General features: G+C 39.1%; 1 protein-coding gene across 2 annotated transcripts in view; it reads right to left on the reverse strand.

Annotated features, from left to right (window-relative positions):
- Positions 1–16,570, reverse strand: part of DPP4 (dipeptidyl peptidase 4) — a 91,816-nt gene that overhangs the window by 18,601 nt on the left and 56,645 nt on the right. For both annotated transcript variants that reach the window (XM_037848902.1, XM_037848901.1), the window contains exons 11-20: positions 15,142–15,277; positions 12,954–12,998; positions 10,767–10,874; positions 10,433–10,500; positions 8,822–8,875; positions 8,308–8,429; positions 7,167–7,214; positions 6,823–6,921; positions 3,795–3,864; positions 1,138–1,332 (exon numbers count right to left, since the gene is read on the reverse strand). In XM_037848902.1, the coding sequence (XP_037704830.1) occupies positions 1,138–1,332; positions 3,795–3,864; positions 6,823–6,921; positions 7,167–7,214; positions 8,308–8,429; positions 8,822–8,875; positions 10,433–10,500; positions 10,767–10,874; positions 12,954–12,998; positions 15,142–15,277 (945 nt within the window). The remainder of the gene's footprint in view (positions 1–1,137; positions 1,333–3,794; positions 3,865–6,822; positions 6,922–7,166; positions 7,215–8,307; positions 8,430–8,821; positions 8,876–10,432; positions 10,501–10,766; positions 10,875–12,953; positions 12,999–15,141; positions 15,278–16,570) is intronic.

Here is a 16,570-nt window from a genome sequence, read left to right on the forward strand (position 1 = left end):
TAGGTAAAAAATTATTTGAAAAATGCAGCCTTACTCTTAAATAAATTTGCCTTCTCTCTTATCTAAATCTCTCTTTTTTAATTGTTAAGGAAGATAGCTAATCATTAATTTCCTTATAACAGAATTTCATCCACTCAGGGATACTTAATAAATGATCTTTATTTCTTGTCAGTTTTTCCTTTTCTCAAATTTTCCTCCACCCATTTAATAACTCATGGATCTTTCTGTATTTCCTAGGCTATGATTAAACAACAGTATTTTAAATCACCCCACTTACTATGATTCCCCCAGACATCTGTATAGTTGGTGATCGAAACTCAAAGATTACTTTCCTACTTAGTTGAATGCAATTGAATGAATATAAGAGTTGGGATGAGACCCGGATTCAAATCGTGACTCACCCTGGCAACTGACCTAACCTAAGAACTTCCATTTCTTCACCTGAATCTTGGTGGTAAGAACACCAACCTCCAAGGACTGCTGTGTGGCTTCAGTGAAAACGCAGGAGAAACACTTCCCACATCAAATGTTTATTATGTCATAACCATCATTCATGACTAAAATCTCTCCTAAGCCAGATCACATCTATTAACAGTCCCGTAGCTGGAGAGTACGGGAATCAGATGCAATTCATACTTAACAAGGCCCTTATAACTGTGACTGATGGTGACAGTGCTCTATGATTTTCCCAGAATGGAAGAGTAAACATCACCCAGACTGTACAAGCCATTCCTGGGACTTCTTAGCTGTCACTCTTCTACTTTTGCTTGACCATAAGGGATGTGTTTGCTTATTTAGCTAGATGTTTATTCAGGAGTGCATTTCTGTTTTTCTACGTGTTTGATAAAATTGGAGTTTCTGTTCCTAGAAGGTGGTGGCACATATGTCGATTCCTTTTCTAGAGTCACTTACAGAGGACAATATAGAAATGCTTTTTTTTAACTTCATATAAATTTACAATGATAATGATTTTTATCTAAATATGATACCCTCACTAAAAATTCACCTCAAGGATGAGGGTTATAAATTGATTCCAAGACAATCCAAATTCTTCACACTTTACACCTTTGAAATATAAACGGAAGCTAAAAAAAAAAAAAAATCAGATGGTCTTTAATTCATCTACTAGTCACTTACCTGGCTGCTTCAATTTGATCTTCAACTTCAAATGTTCCCAATCTTCTGTTTATTGCATGCAAGATTTTATCTCCTTGGTAACCACTTCCTCTGCCATCAAAGCTAGCTACTATAATGTTTTCTGTGCTTGCAAGGTAAGTAGCCCAGTTGAGTCTGAAGACAGCATCTGCTTTCTGACTACAGGGGCCTGCGTATCTGTGAAAGATCCCAAATTGTTAGCTTTCGTGGTTTTCCATCAAATGAAGAGCACTTGCATTTCTCTCCCTATGTCCCTGTGGACAAGAAGTGTGCATCTTTCCTGATCATGAGCCTGAAACCATGCCAGCCACCAGGGTGTCCAGAATGGATCCTCTAAAACTTGGCAACACAACCATAATGCTGTTTGTTTCCTTCAAAAGATGCCCATCAGTTTTATCTTTGAAGACAGTTATTAAACAGAGACTTCATAGGCCAACATTTTCTAAGTACTATATATCTTGGAAATCAAAGAGATCATTTACCTAATAATTGGGAGAGGGGAGCTGTGTTATGAAATAATAAAGATGATAATGATGCTGATGACAATAAGTGCAGTTTTGAATATACTTTTCTATCTCAGTTGACCAACACTCATAGACTACAGGTTTATTTCCTAGGTTGTAGGTCCCTGGAGGTCTCTGACTGCTGTATCTCGTGCTTTCCCTTCCTGTAGTACCTAGCACTGTGGCACAGACACTAAGAGACTCTGTAATCATTGGGGAATGGACCAACATATGAGTGAATGTCATTACTTAAAACTTCAAAAGAAAATAGACTATTGGAAAATAGGTATGTTGTTCTACATTGCATTTATTAACACATTCAGCTCCCTCATATCTACAATCTTCACAGGACACAATCTACCCCACACATAGCTATATGCACAATTTCCTTCAAGCCGTCTCATTTCTCTGTTAATCAAGACAGGCTCCCTATCGTTATTGCATCTCATTTTCACATGCCATCCTCATACCACTGATAGGACTCCTGGTCCCAGATCTTGAATAACTATTCCCTCCCTGGCCCATCTCTCTTACTCATCTGCCCATTGTAGCCCCCAAAGGACTAGCCCCTTCTGTCTGTATGCCTTTGCAACATTTTCCTCCTTCCTCCTAAGGATGGCAGTCAAAAGAGCTTCAGTTCTAAATAAAATATTACAGTATTTTAATTTAAACTAAATATTATAATATCCTAACTTTAAAAAGAATGTATTTTTTTGGCAAGTAGACATTTTTAAACATCATATGAAATGCCTTGGCCCTCTTGACAATATTAAGGTTGGTAAAGTAATAGCTTGCCTTAATATTAGGTCTGCATCAAATTACATAACCCACAAGATTAAACAAGATTATTAAAAAAAAAAAAATAGAAAGCAAAGATTTAGACCTCTTAGGAGAGATGAAAAATAACTGAACAGAAATGGTCAATAAATTTACCATGTTCTTTTTTTAACTGTTCTAATGAAGGGGAGGTATAATTCTTACTTAGTGGGGAGCCAAAGAATATAAAAATATCATGTTGTTCCACTGGATACTCTATTGGTATTGGGGCTGAAGCTCCAATTAGTGTCAGTATATTTAGAATTAGGCTGTTGTTTTAGTGAAAATCAAATAGCACATCTGGAAGTTTAAAATATTCATCTTTACCTTTTTTGGGTCTTTTAGGTTTGCTTTTCATGAAGTTTTGATTATAGTGGAACAGGGCTGTGTCTGACACTAGTATCTGTGTCCTTTATTTTTCATTAGTAACAACAGAAAAGTGATGTCCTTGGGCTTCAGTTTTCCCTTCTATAAATTGGGCCCAATAGAAGCCACCACATAGATTTATTGTGGATGAAATAGGGCAAATTATAATAAGGCCCTGGCACCCAGCAGGCACCCAACACATTTGTTGGTTTTCTTTTGTTTTAATAAAGGTAATGAGGCAAGCTAGGACAGGAAAATTGGCATTGTGATATTATGGATGATACCAGGGCAATTTTTGAAGCATTCAATTATGATGTATCCTTAATCATTATTAAACACATCTCACAAAGTTTCCTTATTTAGAGTTTGCATAGTTCACATTTACGATTCAAAGACTTTGTGATTTCAGAACGTTCTCTTCCCAATACGTGAAGAAGTTTGGATGATAATAATAAACATTCTCTTATATTACATCTTCTCTTCATCCAAAAAGAGAATGGCAGTAGTATCTCAAGAACTAAAGGAAGAGAAACTTGAAGTCCTAATGAATCAAAGGCAAGCAATGGGAAAATGTTTGGGCAAGTTTGGGAGTAAGGAAATTGTGAAGACTGTTGAGATCCATGCTTTGCTTGTTATAATATCCATGAGTTAAGGATGAAAACTGGGATTTGAAATTTCTTTTGTTAACTGCCTTAAGAGTTCAGGCAAAGAAAACAATCCATCTGCTTCAGTGAGGGGAAGAATCACGTCTAATTTCTCTATCAGGATGATGGAGGAAGACAGAGACTAGAGTTTGTGAGAGTAAAATGGGAGGAGAAAATAATAAAATTGCTTCCTAATGATTCAGGATGAGAGAGGAGGTCTCTTTTTCGGCCCCATTTTTCTGTAAGCTGCTCTGGGCAAAAAACATACAGTGGTTACCTTCTAAATAATTTCCTCCTCTTAAATACTTACACATCTAATAGTAGAGGATATTTCTTGGATTTATCAAAGTGGGGAGGCAAAATCATCTGATACCAAAATTCTAAACAAACAGAAAGATTAATTAGTAGAGTTAAGAACAATTATTAGCACAAGATTTCATTCCTTATCTCTGTCAGTGGTGTTACCTCGAGTTTAACAATTTGTTAAATTAGAATAGAAAAAAAAAAATGAACTGTTTTGATTTAACATGTTTTTAAGATATAAAAATACTCTCTCTCAGATTAAAATACCAGTTAATATTAAAACAGTGAAGTTTTTTTCTAATGTATCTAATAAATGCATTGGTGCCTTGTAAAATAAAAGTGCATCTCACAATTTGCAATGTTTTGTTTTTATGATTCTGTTTTTTGGCATCTGATCTACTTATCTAGTTTGTTTATGGCTTATGTTCTAAGTTTTCCTCCAAAATGTTTTCCTCTCCTTGAATTTTTTTGAAGCTGTTGAGGATTTTTAGTTGGCCCCCAATTCTATTTTAAAATTCTGATTTAATAACATTTTTGTATTCTATTGCCGTCCCAGACCGCAAAGCTCAGTTCCCATTTTCAGATCTGTGTTTCACAGAATGAAGTCGAGTTTACACAGTGTAAATGGTTGTGTATATTCTGCATGATATTCTGCAAATCTGTTTAATTCTCTAGTTTTTATTTTAACCTCAGTTTAATAAAATTTGTCCCTATATAATAAGTCAGTTTTCTTTGCTCCCAAATTCAAGCTGTAGATTATTTAATCTTGTACTCCTTTTTAAAAAAATGAGAGCTATTCCATATTTTCATACGATTATTCACAGCTTTAGTAGATTTAACCTGTAGGGGGGAAATCCTTATCTCTAGAGCTGTTTCTTCCATACATTTTTCTTTCTTTTTGGTTTTGGTTTTTTTTTTTATTTGTTACAATTATTTTAGTTGAGGGAAAAGAAAAGTTTAGGAATAGGGTCTTTATATAGATAGATTTTCTTTTCAATTTGTATTTTGCTGATTGCTTTTATTCTTTCTGATTAAATGTGCTTGTAGAACACCAAAAATTTAAGGCTCTATTATTATTTCAATAGAATGTCAAGAATATTTTTAATGAACATGACCAACCCATCATTTGATCTATGCTTTTTTTGAATCCGCACTAATCAATTAGAAGGCTTTTTAGTCCTACCTTTCTGAAGAAGCACAATCTTTTCCTTGGGGTGAGAGTGGAGTCTTTCTATTCCCCACTCCTCCTTCAGGCCCTCTCCTGCAATTTGAGTAATTATAACCACCTCCCAACTGGACCCTACTCCTCTGGCAGCTGCCTGCTACAATCCCTATCAAGTTTTCCATCTGATCATGGTTTTTTTTTGACCCTAAAACCTTCAGGGGATCCCCACTGTTAATCAACTAAAATAGAACATCTCATCTCAGCCTTCAATGCTTTCTGCACCAGGCTGTCAATGTCAGTTCCCCCCAAAATTCTAAGCTCTTGCCACTCAAGTGCGGTTCAAAGACCAGCAGCAAGAGCGTCACCTAGGAGTTTATTACAAACGCAGAATCCTGGGCCCACTCTGACTTCCTGGATCAAAATGTGTGTGTTAACAAAGTCCCAGGTGATACATATGCACACATTCAATTTGTATTAACATTTGGAGTAGCACTGCTCCAAGCTCTTCTTCAGAAGTACCCTGTACTTTGCCAGCATTTTCTTCTGCCATGTAAAATTAGATGAGTTGCATATTTTATACGTTTATCCAAAATTAAAAATAAAATAAATTTAAAGTAAATCAATCCTAATGTATCCCCTCCCCTCATGTAATTAGTCATTAATGGGGAATACAAACGAATCAAAGCAAACAAACAAACACATGAAATCTGTTGTTCATGGTGGTCACCACATGTAAATAACCCATGATTAGACTACTAGGCCAGGAACTAGGTTAATTGTGGAGGGGAGGGGAAGACAATCCAGAAAGATTCAAGATTGCTCTTCTGAGACTGAAGCTTCAACATTTCATAGCTGAGCCTCATGTTTCATATAATCATTTCAGACATTTTCAACCTCTTTGGTTTACTGTGGAGCATATTAGGATATCAACAAAAGCACAATTAATACTTAGTAGTGAAATAGAGTTATTAATGTGATGAAACTGAATTAGCAATTGTACATTTTCTCCAAATACCTTTCATCTTGTCAGAAAAAATTTTACATAGAATAGTATTCTATTTTAAGACAAAAGACTGTAAAAGCAGTAGTTATTGTGGCAGAACTTTTCATGGAAAAATACCTTCTAAAATAGATTTGTATATGTGCCAGTCTGGATATATTATGCCCAACAGAAAAAGCCATATTCTTTAATGCAATCTTGTGGGGGCAGATTTATTAATCTTTCTGAATAGGGTGGGACCTCTTGATTGTTTCCACGGAGATGTGACTCACCCAACTGTAGGTAATACTTTTGATTAGATTATTTCCATGGAGGTGTTACCCTGCCCATTCAGTGTAGGTCTTAATTAAATCACTGGAGTCCTATAAGAGCTCACAAACAGAAGGAGCTTGGTGCTGCAGTTGAGAGAGACATTTTGGAGAGGGCCATTGAAAACAGACTTTTGATAGCCCAGAGTTTGCCTGGGGGAAACTAAGAGCACACCCCCAGATGCTTAGAGAGAAACATCCTGGGAGAGAGCCATTTTGAAACCAGAACCCTGGAGCAGATGCCAGCCACGTGCCTTCCCAACTAACAGTGGCTTTCTGGATGCCACTGACCACTCTTCAGTGAAAGTATCATCTTGTTGATGCCTTAGTGTGGACATTTTTATGGCCTTAGGAATGTAAATTTGTAACCCAATAAACCCCCTTTATAAAAGCCAATCCATTTCTGGTGTTTTGTATAACGGTAGCATTAGCAAACTGGAACATTATACAAAACAAGAATGCATATTTTTCAGATCAAATTATCACAATTTAATTATATTTCATTAGTGTTCCCACAGAAGAAGCTATTTCAGGAGAAATGTTCAATTCTTATTTAACTTACTTGTTCCATTAAAAACAATGAAGTCCAGTTTTTTTGAGGGCATCTGGATGTCCTGTAGCATTTTCTCCAAAGCTGAATTGTCTTCCAGAACTCTCAGTTCTAAACAAATACCCAAGACAGCAGTAATGCATTATGATGTGAAGAAATTAGATTGTGCAATGCAATAATGAACAAATACACAATTCACTGATCAGACTATACATACTTCAGGTTATAAACCTTGAGTTTAAGTCATTGTTAAGAGGCTCTAAAGCCAAAAAAATACTGCACTATGCTAAGTGCCTGCTGGCCCTATTCACACACTTGCCTAAAAGCAAAGGAAAGGGGAAATATGACAAAAATACCTTTATCAGTGCTGCTGCTATGCAAAGTATAGAGGGGCAGACCTGGGCCTGTTAACATAATCAGGGAAAAATATGTTTTAGATGAGTATTAAAAAAAAAACAACACAGCATATTACTTTGCAAGACTACCATAGTTACAATTTACATTTGATAGAACACAATCATATAGCAGACAAGGAGCACAATAAAAATTAGTTATTATTATAATCTCCTTTTTCCATTTTCCTTAAAAATTAGCTATTGTTATTATAATCTCCTTTTCCATTTTCCTTAAAATCATTGTAATTGTAGTGTTTGATGTAATACTGGAAAGCCACAGGGTGCAGCACTGGAATGAAGGGGGCGGGGATCCTCGGACACAGTATCATCTCTGGCTCATCTGTGAACTGAGCTGCCGAGGAGCGATGCTATCGTTCCCTGCCCCAAATCTGTGATGCCGCGATGACCACATCATCTCTCATTAGGGCGAAGCTCTGGGGCTACCTCGCGGATGTCCTCCTGCTGCCCCCACTGGCGCCCACTCCCCCAGCGCAGCCTGCACATCTGCGCCTGACTCGGATAAGTGATTCCTTTCTGGCATGCGGAAGTGTTTTTCTCACAAGCACTTATCTTCACTATTTATCCAAACCAACTGTGGTAGTTGCAAAGTGGAAGTTAAAATATAGAAAAGCTATTTTGTGAGCTGTTTACTTTTGATACATTTGGATGACAATGTTAATTTTTATACTTGATCAGAACCACAATAAATGCCCTAGGAAGACGGGGATTTGAATTGTGAGACCTGGGACAACAATCTAACCTTCAGTTTTCTCATATGTAAAATGAATAACAGCATCTACTTTTAATAGAGTTTTGTAAAGGATTAAACAAGGTAATGAATATAAAGCTTTTAGCACAATCCCAATCAAGGGTAAGTAAAAGAAGTCATAAAAAAGAATCATAAGAAAAATGTAACAGTAAAGAAAAGATGATGGTAAAGGAAAATCCAGATAACCAGTTTGGAGATCTCTTTTTTGGCAATTTCTTTTATTTTGAGTCTGGATAATCCGGAAAGAGATGTCAATTGCCAAAAAATAGCCTTCAGAAACACACTGTGTGTCACAGCAGCAACTGCCCACCCTCACGCTCAGTTCACACTTACCCAAACATCTCAGCTGGTAATACTTTGCCTCTTTACTAAATGATACTGAGTAGTACTGACACCTTTCTGGATTCAGCTCACAACTAAGGCACGTCACTTTTGTGGGGTCATTAAGTTGGATTCTGCAAAACCAAGGGTGGAAATTCACTGCTTGATGAAAGAATAAATTAAAGGAAGAAATTGAATAATGGCATAGTCCAGTGTGTTCAAAGATATCAGAAGGCCAAACCAACCCTTAAAAGTCTTTTTTTAAAAAGTGAAAAGTAACTGAATTAATTTGTAATAACCCTAAACCTCCCACGGTTTGGAAAAATAAAGACCTAATAGGTCATTCTCTCTTTCTCTCTCTCTCTCTCTCTTTTTGCTAGCATGCAGATTGATTTATAAAGGAATAAAATCACTTAAAAGCAATTATAGTTGAATACTAGTTTCTAACTGGACAAGGAGTGAAAAGAGCCCAGAAAATATTCAGCAGCTGAAAAGAATCAAGTCAACAACTTAATAAAGCTCTTACTTATAAAGATGCCTTCCTCCTGGCATTTGTTTATATTCATTACTAATGTAGTATCTGGGAAGAAAATAAAATATATATTAATTATGTATTTTTAAAGTCAGATACACTCCATTTAATCAAACACAAGCAACAGTGCACATGCAATGCATGTACATTAACGTTTGCCTTTATTTCATCAGTAGATTCCTTCCCCCACCCCACATCCCAGGACAGAGGCCAGTTTTGTCCACCTCAAAACAAGAGATTGTTAACAGGCTAAATTAAGTGAACTCAGGGATTCTCTTTTAATTAAAGTGATGAGTAGAAATGCAAAAGCAGTCTTTTATTAAAAAAAAAAAGGAGTACAACTGGACAACTAGCCTGAAAGTTGGACCCCATTTTTCTATACTATTTTCCATATTTTCTGTTGCATAACATGAATTCCTCAATGGCAGGAGCTCCATCTTTCTGACAGCAGAAGAGCCACATCTAGAGAGGGCCTTCAAAAGCAGCTGCTATGGAAAACAGATTAGGATTCTTCAAAAGGTTAAACAGAATTACCATGTGACCCGCCGTTCCACTCCTGGGTATATTACTCAAAAGAATGGAGAGCAGGGACTTAAACAGATACTTGTACACCAAAGTTCATGTCAGCATTATTCGCGATGGCCAAAATGTAGAAGCAACCCAAGTGTTCATCAACAGAAGGATGGAAAAACAAAATGGGGGAACACATGTACAATGGAGTATTATTCAGCCATATAAATAACTGATACATGCTACATACCTCCGTGGATGAACCTTGAAGACATTATGTTGAGTGAAATAAGCCAGACACAAAAGGACAAATATTGTCTGATACAACTTATATAAAATATCTAGAATGAGCAATTCATAGAGATAGAAAGTAGATTAGAGGGTATGAGGGCTGGGGAGAGGGAGAATGGAGAGTTACTGCTTAATGAGTACACAGTATCTGTTTGGGGTGATGAAAAAATATTGGTAACGGGGGTAATGATCATAGCACAACACTGTGAATGTAATTAGTACCACTGAATTCTACACTAAAAATGGTTAAAATGGGAAATTTTGTGGTTACAATTAAAAAAAAAAAGACTATTTTGGGGAGTGGCAAAATTCCTCCCTAGTGAAACCAATAAAAAATTATTAAAGTGCCTAAAATTTTGATGAGAAACAGCACTCCTTTTTCCATCAACTACTGTATGATATACAGACAGCCTCTGCAAAGATTTGCATTTTCCAAAGAGTAAGGCCTAGCCATAGACAGACAAAATAGCCTTTCCAAGACTTCCAAGAATTCAGTGTCAGCTGAAACATAACAAAATGCCCTGGATGCTAGTTCAGTGTTTCACGTTCAAGTTAAAGAGGCTCCAGCTCTTGTAATGTAAAGCAGGTAAGAGCAAGAGGTAGAGCTGCTTGGTGGCATGGAATCAAATCTGCTAAGCATATGTGAAAATCATTAAGCCTTCCGTATGTTAAAAAGAAAAAAGTACTGAACGCATTCCAAATAGACTGCTGTTTATTTGTAGGAGATTTTTTCCTTACTTCTGGGCAAAGAGGGTGTGATCATGATGAGAAGGTTTATATTGCAGCGATAAGTAGAATACTTACAGGTAATCACTGGTGACAGCTTCTATCTCGATGACTTCCCAGGGTCCTTTTGTAATAAATGTGCAGTCCTGGCAGGATTTTTTTGAAAAGAGGTTTTTTAGACTCTCTCTCTCAAGGTTGAGTGGAGAATTAAGTCATTTACACCAGGAACTCAAATAATTTTAGGTTGTCTTGTTGAATCTCCCTATCCCATCCCACCCCACCCCTACGCCACTGAAGAATTTGAGTTCGTATGATTATTTGTACACATTGATCAATTTTACCAAATGATTTCCACTTCAACTTAGTTAAAAAAAGGAGACTAGCCTGAAATAAATTACGTAAGAATACTCACTTTTATATCTATTTGGAAATGACAAATGTGTTTGTAGCCCTCTTCGTTACTCATGATCTTGTAGAAGCTATTACCATCAGGAGTAAAGTGAGGCTCTGAAGGCCTAAACTAGAAAATCATGGAAAACAAATAGCACATTAAAATATGTTAGTCTCATCTCAGTACCAACTTTAGTTTTAGAAATTCCTTCCCAAAACCTATGCTCAAAAAGCCATGGTTCATTTACTTGCCAAATGAAGCTAGAGTGTCTCAAAAGAAACTTCTCCTATAAAATGTGGACAAAAAAGCCTAACTGATAGGGAATGTTTTTGTGAGGAGTAAATGAGAAATTGCAATAAAGAGGCTAGCACAGGACGCTCAATAAATAGAAGTGGCTACTGCTATTCTTGAGCATTTTCTTTCTACAGACCTAACTCTATGGTTTAAAAATTAGTATCAGTGTTTCAGTTTTAAGGAGTAAAATTTCCTTTGCATCACAAATGTGCTTTACTTGAAACCCACTAATATTATTTTTGATGGCTTAAGGTTTGGAGGTGTTTTATAACATGAGGGGATTTTTTTTCTCTGTTCTTTATATGCATTCCTTTTTGAAAATAGGACTTAGGAAGTCTGTAATCATTTCTGGACCAGATACCAAAAGGAGTGTCTGTCATATATTTCAAATTGAAGCCTTCATATAGCTAACATTTTTATTATAAGCCTTTTCATTTTGCTAAATAAGATCAATAATTTACAAAAAAAATAGTTGTATAGAAATATAGAACAAAATTTCCAGTTTTTACAGTTCAATAAAAATAGTGCTCAGAAAATTCTGTAGTTTAGGCAGAAGAGTGTCTAGCCCAGCTTGAAAGGAATATGTCGCTTTACATTTCGATTTCCTTGCTACATTCGAGAGCAGGTAGGAGATGGTCTTTTAAAATCGGTAGTTCACTTCGCCCTCGATGTTTCCCCTCTCATCAGCTCCCATTTTGGGAAGGAAGAAAAATGCTTCCCTATTCTATTTAGTGATTCAAAGTGAATTCATTTATGGAGCAAGCTGAAGCGTGCAGTGCACTTGGTGTTCTCATTACAGAGCTCTGAAACACATTCCCCTCTCTAGACCTGTGTTCACAGCCTTATCTTTTTAATACATTTCCCTGTTTCCCCTGGATGGAGTTATGCCTAGTAGAAATGTGTGAAAAGTGGCATCTGTCTGGTTAAATACAGAGAGGAAAAAACATATTTTTTTCAAAGAGTCGTGAGGAAGTGTAGCGTGTCTCTTGCCATGGAGGAAACCACTTTTCATGTTGGCAAATCTCTCCCCTCTGCCCAATCAATGCCTGAAGATAAAGGACATAGAAACGCTCTCGGGAACCCGAGCCCAGCTGGAAGCCGTCGTGGGCCTGGACCAGGGGACCTCACATCTATGGCTCAAAAAATCTGAAATCTTTATACTCTTGTTTCACTCCTTTTCCCTCTTAAAGAGGGTTTAATGGAAATGGTCATAAAAATTAGTTGAGATTCATTTGTTATCTTTGACAGAAGGTGCCGCGATGGCTGGAGCTCCTGCGTTGAACTCGCTTCACTCCATGGCCTTGCAGCATTGTGGTGGGTTATTCTGTGCAATGTGTAAAGCAGTAGCGGGGAGAAGCGTGAGAAGTCTCTGAGGGTCCCGGCGTTTTCCCGGATAAAGCAGTGCCTCTGGGTGCCTAGTAAAGCGTGAGCCCACAAGAGTCTGCTTTCCTCCAAAGAGAGCAGCAGAGTGGGTGCAGTGTGCACAAAGCTGAGCTTCTGCCGGATGGAATCACATCTCCTCGGGTATTTGTGCAGCCTATGGACAGAGAACGTGCTTTCTGCTTTTAAAGCGCCGAACTTCAAATACGAGGTTGACAAGCACATTCAGCACGTTGGATGCCTTTCAGCAGTGGTGGCTTTTTAACTTAATGGGAGCTACCATTTGCCTAGAACGTGTGTTTTGTTTATCAGTTCTTCTGTTGTTTTTTCACTTATCCCTTCACTTTCTCCAATGGAGTATGTCATGTATTCTCCATAAAAATAGCTCTATAAGCATTTAAATATTTTCAGAAATAAGTCAACTAATGTCCCTATTAACAACAAATAACATAGGGCCTTAGTTTTGAATACCTATATATTAACTAGCTCTGGGTATCTGACCCATATTACATAAAATCATAACTGAACACTTACTCTTCCAACCCAGCCAGTAGTACTCGTTTCAATGCGCTGCCGTGCCTAGAGGGGGAAAATAGGATGACAATGTTTCAAAGAGAAGTGAGATGATAAACGCTGTTCTTTAGCCACTATTTATAGTAATATAAACAAAACTGTACTTTTAATAAAATAATTGGAAACTGTCTCCATTCATATATTTTTATGTATGTTAGTATTTTTAGTGTAATCACATTAGATCACTCACATCTCTCGTCCAGGGCCTGTCCTGGATCCAGACCCACATACTGCCATGCAAACTCCACTAGTACTTTACATTCAGCATGTCCAGAGCTAAAAATAATTTCCGTCACCCTGGCCAGCCTGTTCTTTGTCCTTCATTCCTGTCCTAGTTAGTGGCACCCATTCACGCAAGCCAGAATCCCAGAAGTCATTCTAGACCCCCACTCTCCTTACAGTCACCTCTCTCAGCCCCTGTCATCTACTCCTTTGACTTCTCTGGTCCTTCTTCACTCCTATTGACTCAGTTCATGTCCTCGTCAGGTCTCCCTTGGCCAATGGCCATGATCTCTTTACTGGAGACCCTGCTGCCATTCTCTCCTTCCAGTCTGCTTCCCCACCTGCCAGCCCCTGACTGACTTCCCATTTGGCAATAGATAGAGCTTGTAACAAAGCAAATCTCATTAAGATACTGTTGTGTTTTAAGACCTTGAAATAGCTCTTCATCTCTCACAAGATAAGACCAAACTCCTTGGGATAGCACCCAAGCCTTGGTCCATATCTCTAACCTCAGTCTCATCACTGTGCCTCCCCTCCAACCCCCACACCTAGGTGCCCAGAGAACCTGCACACCCCAAGCTATGTCACACCGCCATGCCTCTGCACAGCCTCCCACATATATGGTCCTTTTTGTCCTCATCTGCCCTGCATAGTGCAACTTATTCCAGACTGCTTCATGTCACTCCACTCTGCCTGTCCCCTAGCAAGTTGATAATCTTCTTTTGCCTACACTCCCTCTGTACCTTGGTTATACCCTTTAATGACACAATATCCTGATATCATGATGACTTAATTAGCAGGAAGCAAAGAGCTTGGGTTTTGCAGTTTGCATTCTGGCTGTGTCACATGTTAGATAAACGGCCTGCACGTGCTATTTAGTCTTTCTGAGCCTCAGTTTCCACAGGGCCTGGCATACTGTAAGTGCTCAATAAGTGGTCACTATTATGATGTTCATAATGGTTTTCCCTACTAGAACATAAACAGTTTGAGGATAGGCATGCTGTCTTAATCATTTTTTTTTTCTTAAATACCCAGTGCCCAGCATGGGACTTGGAACGTAATGGGCATTTACGTACACTGCATAAATAAATGAAGGAGAGAATCAAGAAACAAGTGCTGAGACTTTCTGAGGCAAGAATCTGGGCTGGGTTCAACCAGGGCTGGAGCAGGGCAGCTGTGTGTGTGGGCCCAGGGTCTGCAACCAGGAAAGGCTGCTCGCAGAGGTGTCCTTGCACTTGCCAGCAGCCCTCCACAAGGCTCTCCCCGCCCTGAGGCTGCTGGGAGTCCAAGACACACCCAGAGGCTTCCCACGGGGCTTTTATCCAGATCCACCAGCCTGCCTGGACCTCGTGATCTCCTGGCCAGAAGCCCCCCGGCACTTCCAGGTTGGATGAAAAGTCATGCTGGCTGCGATGTTGCCACCCTCTCAGACTGATGACTCTCAATTTAATTTCTAAAGCTGGTTATTGCTTAAAAGCAGCCACAGTTTGGTAATGGATGTATGAGCACTTTAGATTTGTCTGTTTTGGATACCCTCAGCCGGTAACTCCCCATTCCTTGTACTTTCTCTATCAAAACACTCTTTATTGACCTTATAGCCGCTGACCCTCTTTGACTTTCTGAATTTTGACATTAAATATTATCTTCTGGGTTTTTAATCATTCTCCTCCACCCCTTCCTAAGTGATAGCATCCATAACTAAAATAGCACAACCAGTGAGCAAAGGTGAAATAGAAGCACCACCAGAAATGAGGTTATCTAAAGTTAATTATGACCTATCCACCACCTCAGGGTCAGACACAGACTCAGAAAAAAGAGAGACTCAAACCTCATTTCCTGATCACCAGTGTTCACTCTGCCTAATCTCAGAGAACCCTCAAATCTCACAGCTTTAGAAGCAGAGCACCCTATCACCACTCAGTCTCACCACTGGGCACGCCCATCTTCCACTGGACTCATCGAAGTCACAGATATCCATGACTGAGTAGTTTTGTATCCTTCTGAGCCACTGCAGTGAAACCCTTTCTGGGCTTACCCACGTCACGTCACACAGGTAGCGATCTCTGGAAGGAGGGGAGAAGCGAAGGAGGGGAGAAGGAAGGAAGAAGGGAAGGAGGGAGGGAAGGAAAGAGGGAGGGAGGGAGGGAGGGAGAGGGGAAAAAGGAGAGAAAAAGAATGAATAACTATTTCCCCACCTTGGTACAAACAGAAATTTTACTCTGCAGCAGTGAAAAGAAATCAAACTTAATGAGAAGTACAATTTCAAATGGTTGTTGAAATCATTTAGAATCCTAATATTTACCTTTCATTAAGGCTTCAAGTGCAATTTAATTTTGAATAGAAATTAAAATATATCTGACAGTCAAAACAACAGCTAACATCTTACAGAAGCTTAGGATACGTGACTCACACCAAGCACTCAGGATTTAAGTCCTCAACTTGGTCTTTGGGTAGATTCTTTGTTTTATGCTTCTTTTTCCCCCTCTCAGGGTGATGTTGGATGACTTTTCTTAAATCTTTCCTCTTCAGTGCCTATTCAAAGGCTTGCTCCCTTTGGTCTGAAGGAGTCTACGGCCACATCCCCACCCCCTCCTGCCCTAAAATGCTCCCATCTCTATTTCCCCCACACGCTGAGCTCGTCCCTTCCTCTGGTCCCTTTGCTCTCCCTATGGGACCGCACCCCACACCTGTCTTGTTCAGAGGGGCATCCCCTGGGCATAGCAGAATGCCCGGCACCAAATAGGCACTCAGACACCTGAAGGAAAGAAAAAATCCTTTCCTGACTTTCATGGCCTAAATAGCTCTGTCTTTCCTCAGAATTTACAGGTCACTTTCTGTCTCCGCTCACTTCACAGACACTAAAAAGCATACAACAAATATCTTTGAGCACTTGGGATGGATCAGGCTCTGGACAAAGCCCATCAGCCCCCTCACTACTTCCCTATCCCCCTTTGACAATTGGGGCACTTAGTGTGTTGAAGTCCTGGGTGGAATCCGGGCCTCCAGGTTGCCCCCTCTGCAGGCCACAGGTCCTGAAAGACCAAATCCCTTCACCCAGCAGCAAAGCACCACATTTCCACAAATATGGACTCACACATTTCAGTCCTTCTTCCGACATCGAGAACATATCCACAGTCTGGACTGGGCAGCTGCTCCTCTGCAAACTCCCCATGAGGTTTCCCAGCCCCCAGTCCCTCCTAGCCCCCCACTTTGTTCAACAGTGTCCTTCAGTCTGAAACAACTGCCACTCTCTAACTTCTTTGGGTCTTAGCTTAAACGTCCCCTTGTGCATGATGCTTTCTTGGAAACCCCCTCCTTCTACGCCGCTGTCACCAGTCTCACGTGTTTATCACAGA

Source organism: Choloepus didactylus, chromosome 9, assembly GCF_015220235.1.
Source record: "Choloepus didactylus isolate mChoDid1 chromosome 9, mChoDid1.pri, whole genome shotgun sequence".
Classification (NCBI taxonomy): Eukaryota; Metazoa; Chordata; class Mammalia; order Pilosa; family Megalonychidae; genus Choloepus; species Choloepus didactylus.